General features: G+C 40.1%; 1 protein-coding gene and 1 long non-coding RNA gene across 6 annotated transcripts in view; one reads left to right on the forward strand and one right to left on the reverse strand.

Annotated features, from left to right (window-relative positions):
• The window catches only part of LOC308473333, a 62235-nt gene that overhangs the window by 42382 nt on the left and 5169 nt on the right, over positions 1-14684 (forward strand). For 2 of the 4 annotated variants that reach the window (XR_013984040.1, XR_013984041.1), the window contains 2 exons: positions 3838-3955; positions 4317-4460. The exons of 1 other annotated variant lie outside the window; for it this stretch is intronic. This is a non-coding gene — a long non-coding RNA (uncharacterized lncRNA). The remainder of the gene's footprint in view (positions 1-3837; positions 3956-4316; positions 4461-14684) is intronic. One more of the 4 variants, XR_013984042.1, reaches the window with a different exon arrangement.
• Positions 1-14684, reverse strand: part of UBE3D (ubiquitin protein ligase E3D) — a 50893-nt gene that overhangs the window by 13033 nt on the left and 23176 nt on the right. Inside the window, exon 9 of one of the 2 annotated variants that reach the window (XM_080998737.1) lies at positions 7317-7455. The exons of the other annotated variant lie outside the window; for it this stretch is intronic. Within the exon in view, the coding sequence (XP_080854863.1) occupies positions 7317-7455 (139 nt within the window). The remainder of the gene's footprint in view (positions 1-7316; positions 7456-14684) is intronic. 2 annotated transcript variants of the gene reach the window in all.

Here is a 14684-nt window from a genome sequence, read left to right on the forward strand (position 1 = left end):
TTGTTCTGTAAACAGAACATGTTTTACTTATAATTAATACAAAATACAATTACCTAAAAAATTATACTTTGTATTTCTCGGTCAATGTGACACTTGTGCTTGATGACCAGAAACAAGCTTTTTTATATCCGGTTCTATTGCTGTGAGGGATAACTGAAGACCACCTCTGTCCATTCAGTTACGGCAATTCCGCGTTAGGCTGAGTAAATAATTCACACGACTGAAACCTGATTCTACCGAATATGAAGTAGGAAATGACATGAAAAACAATTTTGCTTTATCCCAAAGCTGTAGAAACTTTTTAGATATTCTGTTTTCTTTTCTTGGTCACGGCTCTGTTTTCTTCACTTCTCGCTTCCCTCTGTGGCCCCCTAGTCTCGTGCTGTGCCCCCCCCCATTTACACAATTTTTACCTTTGCCCCCCTTGGAATATCCTGGGGGCCCCCAGTTGAGAATAGCTGGTCTAAAGAGCCAGACACGCAATGAGAGTCAAGCCTGACTCTGAACTTCTTTTTTTAGAGTTGCAAAACATGAACTTCAAAGATGATTTTTATGCATACAAAAGGATTGAGAACTCAGATAAAAACATATTTCTTAAACTGATAATTCTAAAGAGGATGCTAACTATAATTCTTTAGAATAAGAGATACATTTCCTAATGAGATATATCCCCAGGGCACCCAAGAAGAAGCAGACACCTGCAATTAATTGAAGGTGTCAGTAGCTACCACTTTGCTGGGGGGAAATACAGCTGAAAGTGCATTTACTAACCACGGCTATAAAAAATTACTTGAAACAGCAGCGTTTCGGGGTTTTTTTTTAGCCTGTTCAGCAGGACTCTTTACCAAAACTTTCAAAGTACATTATTTCACAAATTTAAACAGAAAAGGGGACCATATTATTTCTCCAGGCTTCTCTTTTCCATATAGGAAGAAGAAATGCCAACAACCGATCTGAGCATTTCTTTTTTAAAAAAGGTGAACTTAAAACAGAAGTTACAGCATTCCTTTATCTGTCTGGCGTATTACCATGTGTCACATTATGAGAAACCTCCTTGAGAAGATAACTCCACAATCCTTCAAATAGAAGAACTGCAAATGGCAATGTGTCACTCTGGAAAACCAGCTAGAGGAAGATGAGAAGAAACAAAAGCATGTACTAGCTATTCGTAGGACTCAAACTACATGTTACAGAGTTCTGGGTTTTTCTTATTCTTCTGCATTTTTAAAAAACGCACAGCAAGAAAAGCTGATTAATCCTTTCCCCTCTGATCGTTTTCACACCCTAAACCACTGTCCATAGTGCTTTTTCACTTGCACATGTGGAGGTGGTGGGGCAGATAGTAAGCTGCCGTATCCCGAGTCAGACCACAGGTCTATCTATCAAGGTCAGTACAGTCCACACTAAATGACAGTGGTTTTCCAAAATGGTATGAAATATACAGTTTGAGCTCCACACTGAAAAGTTTAGAATTTGAAGGAAAATAGCTGCACCTAGTAACCTAATAATTCTGTTGCAAAATTGATGCTCTTCCAAGCTTACTGAACGGGGATGCCCTTTTGAGGACCAAAAGATAGGACAGAATAGTTTCATAGCTTAACAAAACAAGATGCAGCAACAGCAGTGCCTCCTCCAAATGAATTCTGATTGGGCAAGTGGTTACTCAGAACCAAGAGTCCATGGCAACTTTGGAGCTGCAATTCTGCCCCTTTATTCCATTTGAAAGCCTAAGGCAGTTGTGGTGGGGCCTGCTCAGCTACTGCACTCAATATAGCCCCACAGAACCTGCCAACGTACTTCTAGCAAGGTGGTGAGACCTCTCTCTTCTCTATAGTGAGCACACTTAATCCTATGGATGCTTTATGTCATTATGTCTCTGGGCCTAATCAGCCCATTATCAGGGGATAATTAGCTTAAAAAAGGATAGCTTGATTGGAACGTGACACAATCACCACTATCAATATGATGAAATGAAGGGCTTTGATTTCAGAGTGCAGACAACTACTATGGATTTGGCTGAAGGCCTCTTGAAGGGAAGGCCGCAACACACTCAAAAACACCTCTCACACTTCAATTGGCAAATACAAGACAAGCTTAATAACTTCTCTTCTCCACTCTAGTACACTTCATCACATCCAAATTGCTTTTCTGTTTCACAACCACATCTTGTAATGGGCTGCGAGCCCCGGTAATTTTGTACATTTCCTCTCTGAATGAATGTCAGCGCCACTTGGTTTTCCTACCACCAGATGATCATCATTTGAATGGGACGCTGAGCAAGTCTGGTGATAAAGTAAAGGATTTTCATATGCTGAATGTAACTTTCCAATTAGGTCATGCCCCCTCTTTTGAAATACCAAGCATCTTCAACAGTATTTGCCCAGCTATGAAAACAAGCCAGAGCTCAATAAGATTGCATCCCTGTACATCAGATACATTTTATTACAGTGTCTACTTTGTTTAATTTGATCAGGGCTGGTTGGCCTGTGTCTCCCCAGATGTTGCTGATCTAGGACTTCCATCAATCCCAGCACGGCCAACAGCCACGGTGGATTAAAGCTGTGGTTCAGCAACTTCTAGTGGGTCATATGTTAGCCAGCCCTGCTTAAAAGCAAGTGATGGATAATTACTAATGTGCACATTATTCCTTTAAAACATTTTACTCTGAGAGCTGAAAATTGCATAAAACAATTTCTCATGTCACAGCACTTTTTTGTAGAGAGCCAGTGTGGTGTAGTGGTTAAGAGCGGTAGTCTCGTAATCTGGGGAACCGGGTTCGCATCTCCGCTCCTCCACATGCAGCTGCTGGGTGACCTTGGGCCAGTCACACTTCTCTGAAGTCTCTCAGCCTCACTCACCTCACAGAGTGTTTGTTGTGGGGGAGGAAGGGAAAGGAGAATGTTAGCCGCTTTGAGACTCCTTAAAAAAAAAGGGAGTGAAAGGCGGGATATCAAATCCAAACTCCTCCTCCTCTTCTTCTTCTTCTCTCCAGTTCAAGCTAGCCTTGGCATCCCTATTCACTCACCTCAAAGCACCCTTAATGTAAATCCTAGTAACGACAGAAGTGCTGTCTGCATATGCTTGAAGCACTGGCCCCAATCTGAAGTATTTTGTGCATACAATAAATCTTCCCAAATCTCCACTGAACCAACAATCAGGGCAAGTTATTTCTGTGAATATTGTTCACCTTTTGAGTGGTTATAGGAGAAGATGACTGGACTCTTCTTCTCCCCCACCAAACTGGTGATCAGTTCTGTCAGAAATGACAATGCTGATTACTGAGGGCCCTTCTTTTCCTTCTGAAATGCTGGCTTCCACACTCATGGGATCACTTTCAACTTATGTGACTTGTGACACAGGACCCACGTCCAAACCTAACTTGATGCCACTGGCTGTCTTCCTTACTGAATATATTAAGTACGTTTGGAAAAACAGGGTAGTGAGCAAAGTCCTGTTAAAACTAGCCACCCAAAACTCTCTGCACATAGTGGGGTTTAAAAAATAAATAAATTCTGGTACTTTACAACTGGATAGTTCTTCCTCCCAGTTACAGGTTAAATACCACCACTATCCATCACCACTATTAATTTTTTAAAAGTTATAAATCACTATTCTGTTCAAAGCAGACAAAATGAACAGAAACCTACAAGTTCTATTAACCAGCCCCTTATACATTTAATAAGCTGTTCAGTGTAAGGTAATGGTTCAAGAGAATTGAGCTTCTGGCACAAAACTGAGCTTCTGGTACAAAAGTGATTACAGAGAGACGCACTTCCAAGGTACAAGCAATCTCTGCTGGTGATTTGCTAACATTATCTTGGCTCTTCTTATCTCTAGGAACACAGGAAGTAACAGAAACAAAACCCAAGCCAAACAACTTCTTAAGATACTGAATCTTTATGATGATACATTATGCCATTTACCACATTTCTCTCAGCGCTGCTGTTGTGGAAAAGCAAGTATTTTGCTTTAACATCCACCAGACATCCATTCTGAAGGTTGCGAAGTAAAACAAGGATTGGTGGAATTAAGTAGACCATAGTTTTGTTTTATGGGTGCCTGAAACTGGGGGTTGGGGAGAGAGAGAGAAGAGGAGGAGATCATGTTCTAAAAACTATTTTTGTCACTCTTTAAAGCTAGCAAGGCTCAGAACTTACATGTGCATAAGCTCAGTCAAGCGACAAATATGAAGCCAATGTAATCCAAAGGTCAACTTTCACTTTATATATTAGATTATAGCAAGCCATGTTGTTGCCAGAGTGTTTAATCCTAAGTGTGGTGTACTGGATTTTACTTTTAAAGACACATAAATACAGTGGTACCTCCGTTGCGAACGGGATCCATTCCAGAAGTCCAGCCGCATCCCAAAGAATTCACAACCGGAGCACTGCTTCTGCACATGCGTGCACGGTGAAACACGGAAAACTACTTCCGGGTTTGCCACGTTCGCATCCTGAAAGGTACGCAGCTAGAGGAGTGCGTATCTAGAGGTAGCACTATATAGAGTTTCATGAATTTATACGCTGCTTTTCTACTTTCCCAGTTTTCAAAGTGACTCACAACGTAAGATAGTAAAATAGAACAATAAAGGTTGTAAAAATATTTTTTTCTTGAAACAGAAAACTGAGGTAGATTAAAACAAGAGAAAGTAAAGAGTAATAGCCAGCATTGACACAATGAATTAACTGCTAAAAACCTGTTGAATAAATACGTTTCAGCCTAGCACCTGAGACACCAGTGCTGGTTCCACCCTAACTTCTTGGGGAAGAATGTTCCAAAGAAAATCACCATCTCTGAGAAGGCCCTCTTTGCCAGATGCCACCGTCCTTGTCACTGGGGTGGGGGCATTTGGGAAAAGTCTCCTCAGATCTTACAAACCCAGCCTCCACACATGCAACCTCCACATCAACACAAAGGGTATTTCTCTACTAGTATAATAGAATACCCAGTCATATGAAGATAAACACTGAAGTTGGTAAGCACTTTGCACACCCATGACCCAGTGAAGTAAAAGAGGCTAATCATGGCAGAGCACACTGAGGATCACGACTTGTGATGTTTAACACCACGTTGGAAAGAGAGTGATCAAGAAAGGCAAATTGATGATGTTGACCCTCATTGGGGTTTTGGCTTATTATTACACTATTTTCATAATGAATGCATGGTTTTATTCTGTTTTATTTTAACATGCAATTTTAAGATGCATATGTGTTTTAAAATCGCTGGCTGGTTTGTATTTTTATTTTGATACAATTTTGTGTTGACTTGCTTTTAATACTTTGATTTTATGAGTATTTTCAATGAGTATGTTATATTGTTTGGTGTAATCTGTTTTGAGTTTTTTTTGTTGGTATAACAGTACATAAATCTTGTTAAATGAAATATTTTATATTTCTGTTTATATTATATGTTGTTTTGTAAGTCACCCTGTGCTCTTATCTGGAGGAAGGATGGAGCATAAAAACTTAAATAAATACTCCACACTGAAGGTTATAACCTAGGGGTGTGTGTGTGTGTGTGTGTGTGTGTGTGAGAGAGAGAGAGAGAGAGAGAGAGAGAGAGATATTTCTGCTTCTTGTCAAGCAGTAGTCTTTACTGGGGCTGGAACTTAAGACTGGATTTCTCAAATAGTGGATCTTGGATTTCTTTCCTCATTAGAAATTTCTATGGTACTGAACCTGTGGTACTGAAGGCTCTGACATCAACTGGCTGAGCAGATTCGGTGGCATAGAATGTTTGTGAACATTCTAAGTACTCAGGAAACAAGAGCATCATAATATTTCTGCAGTCCTTTACTGTGCAAAAAGGCCAATTTGAGATTGCAACTTCCTTAGGGAAGCAAATGACTTTGAGGGGCAGGCTGAGAACTTGAAAAGGGACACTAAAGAGCACTGAGTCAAGAGATACGCTGAAGGAAAGATACAAAGTAGGTAGCATAGCAGGAATCAGGTCTGAAAACCAGGAACAATGGAAGGAGATGGAAAAGTAAGCTTGAGGAAAAAAGGAAACAAGGAGTAGACAAATGAAGGTGCTACTAAGTGAACGGATGGTAGCGGCTGAGCTGCAAATACAGTCGTACCTTGGTTTTCAAATAGCCTAGTTCTCGAACGTTTTAGCTCCTGAACGTCGCAAACCCGGAAGTGACTGTTCCGGTTTTCGAACGTTCTTTTGGAAGCCGAATGTCCAACGGGGCTTCTGATTGGCTGCAGTACCTTCTGTGATTTGTAAGTCAAATGCTTTGGAAGTCGAACGGACTTCCGGAATGGATTCCATTCGACTTCCAAGATACAATTGTACTGGTTTGAACTTAATGTACAAGTTTACTCAGGAGACTGATTGCTTCCCTAGTATACATAATGGTAGAGGGTGACTTGGAAATGTTTTTAAGAAAGAAAGAAAAGATCCAGCTGTTTTTGAAGTTTAAGGATGCCTCAAAAAACATCATGACGGGGGGGGGTCCTGCTGTTTCAGGAATTAACTTTACAGAGGTTGCACCATTTGGATCCCAGCCACTTTCAACAGCATCGCCAAAATATGGCAGCTTCCCCCCCCCCCCACACACAAAAAGCCCAGGGCTGTGAACAAAGTAAAAACAAGAAACTAGCTGAAGACTGCAGTTAAGGGCAAGGGCTACAACTCAGCAGTAGAGCATCTGCTTTCCACATGTAAGAATCCAGGATCAATCCTTGGCATATCCAGGTAGGGGTGGAAATGTCCTCTCAGAACCCTGAGGAGCCATTGCTGGTCACTGTAAACAATACTGGGATACAGGGATCAATGGTCTGACTCATCATGATGCCGCTTTCTGTTGTATTAACTGGAAACAAGCAATATAGCAGGAGATAGCAGGAGGGACATGGCTCACACTCAGTCACAGGAGAAAACACTATATCCAGATAAGGCCAGAAGAGGCCCCGTTTTGCAGACACATCAATATAGGCACCAAAACTGATTATAACCACATAGCTTCTTAATGCCCAATAGAATAGGGAGACGTTATCTATGCTTGGAACAGTAAACACATTAATCTCAAATCAGATAAATGATTCCATAAACTCACAATCAGTAAATGGATATAGTTTTGGGTTTGTTTTTTTGCATAGATGCCCTTGTAACAAACCAGTTTTTTACTTCATCCATATAAGCGAAACTAGGGGTTGCACAAACCATAATTATTTAACAAACCAGATTACCAAACAAGGATCAAACTGCAGTTTGATATTCAGGTTTGCTAACCTATGGTTTTGGACAATGGTCTGGATTCTATACTCTTCTTAACGTTAGGTACATTATGGGAAAGGCCATCATTTCTTTACCTGGAAAGAATTCATCCAGCGAAGGGAAGGTGGCAGCGAAGCATTACTCTGAGACAGTATCAGCAGCAATTCCAAGCAGGTTTTTGATGGAAATGTTAGAGAATGTACTCCCATATCACTTTCCCATGAATCAACTAGGCTGGAAAACAATCAGAAGTGTTGTTTAATTATTATGCTGGAAATTCAAAGTTCCAATAAATGGATACTGTACAGTACCTTTTGCTTACAAACATGCAAATATCATATCTGAAGTTCCATCAACTTTCATATGGGGTTTCTGTAGGGCCAAGCTTTCTAAACTTTCATGTTGGTGACACACTTTTTAAACATACTGCGACACAGTAGTTCAGTTTTACTAGCAAACCCAAGGTTAAACTAGCCCCTTTCCAGACCCAGGAGGAGCTTGGGGAGCATTCACATGACAAACCTACACACTAACATGTCGTGACACACAGTTTGGAAAGTTCTGTTGTAGGGGAAAGAAATGCAGAGGTGCAGTTTTTTTTCTAAAGCATAAAGAGAAGTTGGTTGCAGTTGCGTCTTAATACCAACTGAATGCAAAAAGTTACTTATTCAGGTCCAGAGCACAATGCAATCTACAACATTCTCAGCAGTGAGTCAGAGCGCGTCTCATTAAAAGGAGACCCAAATAGCTCTCAGGGAAAAAATGGCTTTGCAAGTACTTGAAGGGGGTTTTCTTTCATTTTTAATTGCTCCGTTCACTGAACAACGGCCAGTCTATCGCACTTCAGCCACAGCTTCATGAAATTCATATTCTAATGGACGACAGAAAGATGAGTAATAAACATAGATTACTCAGAATCACAGCCGCTGCAAAGAGAAGCAAATGGAAAGCATTCGGATTACTTGGCTGAGATCTGAGCAACTGTGCAGTACCTAGAAGCAACACACAGTTTAACAATGCACCTCACGCTTAGGACTGCCATAGAGTTCGTGGCAGTTGTATGAAACACTTCTGACTTCAAAGCAGCATTTGCGTGCATTTCTGTGAGGTACTTCAATAATCATGGATGAAAACATGAACATAAAACATCAAGCAGTTGGCACACTGATTGCTAGCAAGAACATTAGCTGTGAAAAAAACCATCCTTGGTTCAAATTTCCACTAAGCCACTGATTCTGTTAGTAGCCATGAGCAAAATACTATTTCTCTATCTCAGACCATGATCTGCAATGTGGACGTAAATATACTAGCATATCTTAAGGTAGGGTCACTAAGGTAATGTTATGTGACTGTGAAGTCCTTTTGAGAAATCTCAATATAAATAGCAGTATTTTATTCCTCGTATGCAAATAGCCTGATGCAAACGCTTCAGGATTACTTGGGGGCAGAGGGCAACTGACCAACCCATTCATCTCAAACCTTGCCCACAGCTTCTGCATGTGCCATAATCTCAAGTCACCAGACTGTCATAATGGCATGATCCTGGTGATAAATGTTAAAATAACAAGCAGCTGATGGACAGCCTACTGTCATGTGAAGGGTCTGCTATGTGCAGAAAAAGGCAATCATAACTTCCTGTAGCCATGAGACAACTCTACCCCTTATCTTCTGGGGCCACAGAGACTTACAGCAACAACTGCTACTGAAGCAACTTCATTCTTCTGCCAACTGGATTCTCTAGCAGATGCTTAAGTTCCATCTGCATTTGAATTATTTTATGGATGTGTCTTTTAACACATTTTCCTGCTTCTGTTATTTTAATGCCAATGTTTGGAACTTTTTTCCATTTGCATTTTTATTGTATTTTGCTACTGCATAGGTAGCCTCCCTTGACAGGAAGGATATAAGTCTATAAAATAATAGCAATACTTCAAAGTGTGGCGGTTATATGAGTTCATATGTTGGGAGCATTTGACTGAAGTTTAGTCACTAACCCATGCCTGTTCTTTTGTGTTTCTTACAGTCTGGCAGCCTGCCCTAAATATACAATTCCCTACAGAGTGATATAGGATTTTTTAAAAAGTATCTTTCAATAGCAGCTCACTGCACTGCCTTTCAAAGGATGCAGTATGAAAACATTGATGAATAGGATACCATTATAGGAGATGTGTTGTGGGTTTGTTTCTGGAGGGTGGGCTTAAGCACGACACAACAGCAATGGCTGAAAATAAGCGAATACTGACTTTATAAAATTCACCTCTCCTGGAAAAGCTTGTAGCCTAAAGGGACTTCTAACAACTGTGCAGCATTATAGATCTTTTTCTTCTTTGCCTGCTACCTGAACCCTTCAACTTGAATAATTATTTATTGTTGCATGGTCTTTCAGATGAAATCTGCCCAAGTTAGTAACCAAAAAGTTAAGGTAGCCATACTGGTTTATTAGAAGAAAACCCCAAAGAAACAACTCTCACAATATAGTAGCAGAACTGTTTTTCTGGCTGGATGTTAAGCAAGCACACAAAACAAACCAACAAAAAGGTGGTCGGGTGTGTGTGTGTGTGTGTGTGTGTGTGTGTGTGTGTGCAGGATGAAAGTTTCACACAGTCTGCAGCAGGAGCTATGAAGACTTATCAAAGAAATCCTATACAAGTCTACTCAGAAGGAAGTCTGTTTGAGTTCAATAGAGTTTATTCCCAGGTGCTATACAGTGGCAGCTATAACAGGCTAGATCTAGGGTCTCCCACCAAGGCCCCCTGCCTGCATCTCTTTTTAATTGAGGATTGTTGGTTTAGTAGGACAATGGGGGTTGCCTGGTTTTTATCTCTGTTATTACGGCAGGAGGTTTCATATGGTGTATTTCAGAGGTACATCTGAACATCACTAATTTTTATTTTTATTGAAATGGGCATTTTGTGGGGCCCACAACAGCTTTCATTTTCCAAATGTGCCTCCCTAAAATGGTTGGGGAATTCCTGGATTACATCTTGCCAAGTAAAAAATAATAATGCAAGTTTCATAATGAGTTACTGAGATAAAGGGTTTGCTCCCATCAGGAAGTACTTAGATACATTAACAAAGCTGGAGATTAATTTTAGTTACATAATATTAGTTTTTTCTTGCTATTTTTTTAAATAGATTGGTTCATATCCAGACTGAATAAGACTCTGGGGAACATGGGATCATGCTTGTGACATTTTTGTTTTCATTTGATTCCAAAATTTATAGGCCATCCTTCATCTGATTAGGGTCACATGTTGCTTCATAATACAGTGGTACCTCAGGTTACATACGCTTCAGGTTACAGACTCCGCTAACCCAGAAATAGTGCTTCAGGTTAAGAACATTGCTTCAGGATGAGAACAGAAATCGTGCTCCGGCGGCGCGGAAGCAGCAGGAGGCCCCATTAGCTAAAGTGGTGCTTCAGGTTAAGAACAGTTTCAGGTTAAGTACGGGCCTCCGGAACGAATTAAGTACTTAACCTGAGGTACCACTGTACGGTAATAAGAATACTATTCATGAAACATTAAATAGAACCAGGAGTTTACAGCTCTTTATATGCATTCAGCAGATACCTTTATTAGGACCAGCTAATGTTATTACCCAATTGTCACTTTTCTATGCTAATCAAGGCTGGTGTACTTATTTTCAATAAATTCCAGAATACATTCCTTGCTATTTCAGTAGCTTCTATATAGCATACAAAAAGCATAAGCAGTCTTACTCTACTGTGACTGCTAATACATCCCAGTGAGGAATATCTTCATATTAGCTTGGAAACATTCTAAAGGGACATTATCTTCCACAGAAAGAGATGAGAACACAATGCAGTTTAAAACCACAGTGAACACTGTGATTGCTCGATACCAACACATCACCAGTAGAGTTTGATATTGATAAGAGAACCTAGAATCCAGCCAAAGAATATATATTCAACTAAACCATGTAGTCATCTAATAATATTCCCATTATAAACCTCAGTAGATTTTAATGAAGTAATGCTAGATACTTATATAGCTTTAAGATTTGGGTAGGTTAAATCTGTATAGTGAATACACAGTCTAGGGCAGTCTATTTGGATTTTATATAACTGTCATTTCTTTTAAATCATAGGAAACTGACCTATGCCAGATCCATCAACCCCAATATTGTCCTTTCTGATCAGGAACTGCTCTGCATAGTTTCTGGCAGAAATTGTTCTCTCCTGTTACTGGATCCTTTTTTAAAAACTGCAGGTGATGGGAACTGAACCCTTGCCTTATGTACACAAAGCATGTTGTCTGCCACTGAAATACAGCCCTTCCCCTTTTATTTAAATAATAAATGTTATTTAAATACACTATTTTTGGGAGATTCGCACCACGTTGTACTCAAAATTTGGGTATAAATAATAAACCTATGGCAATGAATAGGCTACAAAGAAAATAGGAAAAGCCATAGAACAAGTGATTCAGTCTTCTGATCCCCACCTACCCAAGCTGCTTTCTCTTAAATGAAACTAACAAAAGTGAGATACATAAAGATGGTCTCTATTTTTTGTAATTCAGTTGCTGCCTCTTTTGAGCCATCTCGTTTCTAAAACAGATTCCTAATTCATTTAGGCTTTTCTTTGGTAAGATTATATATCTTCTGATAAAAACTCCATACCAGTTTGTGGTACCCATTGTTTAGAGCTCATACAGTGGCCTGACGTTCCAAAAGTAAAGGCAAGTAATGGTTTAGCGCTCCATGTCTTCTTTCACTGTCCATCTGTTCAAGACTTCTGTCGTTATGGTCCAGCTGGCTTCAGAGAGGCTATAACTAGGTCTCATCAATTAGCCCAAGTCATGGTTTACAAACCCACTTGCAAATCTAGGTTTGCTGGATGACCCAAAACCATGGTTTACCAATTCAAACTCATGCCAAAAAATACTTAAGCTTCCTTAACCATGGTTTGGAACAATGTTAGAGGTGCACCATAGAATGACCAGGACTGGATAGAAACCCAAAAAGGTGTGGGTACACAGTCCTTCATACAGGGGCAGTAGGATAACAGATGTATTATTTTTAACCTTTCTTTAGAGAGAAAGAAAAATATATTCCTTTGTAGCTTTTCCCTTTTTTGGCAACTTCGTTAGATAGCCTTTTCAGAGCTTATCATGATTCCAGCATTGCTTTCTTGAGTAGTAGTTGCTTGTTCAAATCCATTGTTGTATGCATGTAATGGGGACAATTTTTCCTCAATGCGCATCACTTTTCACTTATCAGAACTCACTATTTCCTGGCAGTGGGAAAAAAAGCAGTTTTCTCTTCTACAAACCTTCTAATCTAGAGAAATAGCCTTAGAAACCTGGGATATGTTGTCACAGTTAACATTTATCTTGGCAAAATACATTTAGCACAGAAGAAAACTTGCTGTCCTTGATTCCCGATTCTCTCTGTCAAATCTTATTTATTCCTAAACAGTCTAGCCTCTGAAAAAGGAGCTTTACTCTACCTGGATAAACATAGTGAAGGAAACTTTTTTTTGTCTTTAATAAGAACTTAAGACAAATAATCCCAAATCCCAAAGGGCCTTGTTAAAGTTGCCTCATAAAATTTTTACACTCACATATGAGTTTGGAGAGGAAAAAATGTCAACATAGCAGTTTGAGCTCACGCTGACTAATGTAGCCTTAGGGAAAATTCATGTGCCTAGCTATTTCAAATGGATGTAAAGCAGCCAATTATGATAAATCATTGCAGGCTGTGGCTAATGACACATTATTTTCAGACATAATAATCTCATTTTTAAGTAAACAAAATTACAAAGGCAATGTCCGACTATCAGGGAGCTTAGCCGTTTCACTTATGTAAATCGCAATCACATTTCCCTCATCTCTGAGGCAAATAAAACCTCAACAGAGTTTTCTAATATGGAGGGTATAAACTTCTCCCATCGTGCAACATTCAGCCCATTGCCCTTGGGTAACAAAATGCCAAAGGGCCAGTTTATATTTCAGTGGTTTAGCTTTTATGGACTGGAACTACAGTGGCACCTCGGGTTAAGTACGTAATTCGTTCCAGAGGTCTGAACTTAACCTGAAACTGTTCTTAACCTGAAGCACCACTTTAGCTAATGGGGCCTCCTGCTGCTGCTGTGCAGACGGAGCACGATTTCTGTTCTTATCATGAAGCAAAGTTCTTAACCTGAAGCACTATTTCTGGGTTAGTGGAGTCTGGAACCTGAAGCGTATGTAACCTGAAGCATATGTAACCCGAGGTACCACTGTACTTTGAGTTGTGGGGAGGGAGAGCACGTGCTTTAATATTCACACACTCACACATACTCCTCTCCTTGCATGTAAAAAACTAGCACCTTAAGAGATTTCAGCCCAGGCAGATTACTGCAATGTGTTGTACATGGGGCTGCTGTTGAGCAGAATCTGGATGCTGCAGCTGGTTCAAAATGCAGAAGTCATGTCGCTAACGGCAACTGAGCACCCCAATCATATTATGCTGGTATCTTTGCTAACTACCAAGTTCATTCTGGCGTTCAGTTCAAGTTGATGGTTTGGGCTTCAAAGCTATATGGTCTGAGACTAGGGCTTCTGAAGGGAGAAATGCTGCCTTCTCTCACCTGCTATCAATTAAGATCTTGACCATGAACCCTTCTCCAGATGTCCCCATCTTTAGAGATTCAGAAAAGAGAGACAGAGGGCCTTTCCAGGCATGACATCAAAATTGTGGAACACTTTCCACAATATAGTCCTCTATACTGGAGGATAATGGAGTTCTCTCCATTATCATCTTCAAAAGGACCAGGCAAAGCCTGTCCTATTACTTTAGACTTCGAAGGGCCTTTAATTTGGAGTGGGGCAACTTCTGTGCAGCTAAAGTACAGTCCAATGTACAAAAACAAGAGTCCCCTTTGTTGTTCTGCCCAGTTTTTCCACCTTTGGTATCACTCACCACTTATAGTTGCCAAAAGGTTCCATATAAGAAAAAAAGGTTCTCAGAATGGGGGGTGGGGAGGGAAACACTTCTCACACCTCTGCAATAGCCTGACATGGTATAATCCAAGAAAATCATAGCCTAAAATGCCCTGTCCAAGCAGTGCCCCCTCCCATCCCACATTAATCAAACAGGCACAAAACCTGCATCAAAAACTAGCTTTCAGCTGTGGTGAAGGAACTTGTCTGCCATGTACAAAACTCCAGAAATCCAACTTAACTTTCACTTGTCCTTGTGTATTTTGACAGTACTCTTGTCCACTAGAAGACAATCATTATTTCCCAAGTCTTTCCTTGTTAGCTTAGCATTTGGAATGAAAATTAAAATGATTTTTAAAAAAATATTCTGACAGCTACATTACTAAGGGATTTATTATCCCACCATTACCCAAGAGATGTCTTGTCTTGCAATTTCTACTAATGGTGCAAACGAACTTCTTGACAATATAAAAAGGGGATTGTGGGTGGGGGATACAAGTATCAGAACTCTAATTA

Source organism: Podarcis pityusensis (assembly GCF_964106645.2).
Source record: "Podarcis pityusensis genome assembly, chromosome: 3".
In the NCBI taxonomy this organism is placed as follows: domain Eukaryota; kingdom Metazoa; phylum Chordata; class Lepidosauria; order Squamata; family Lacertidae; genus Podarcis; species Podarcis pityusensis.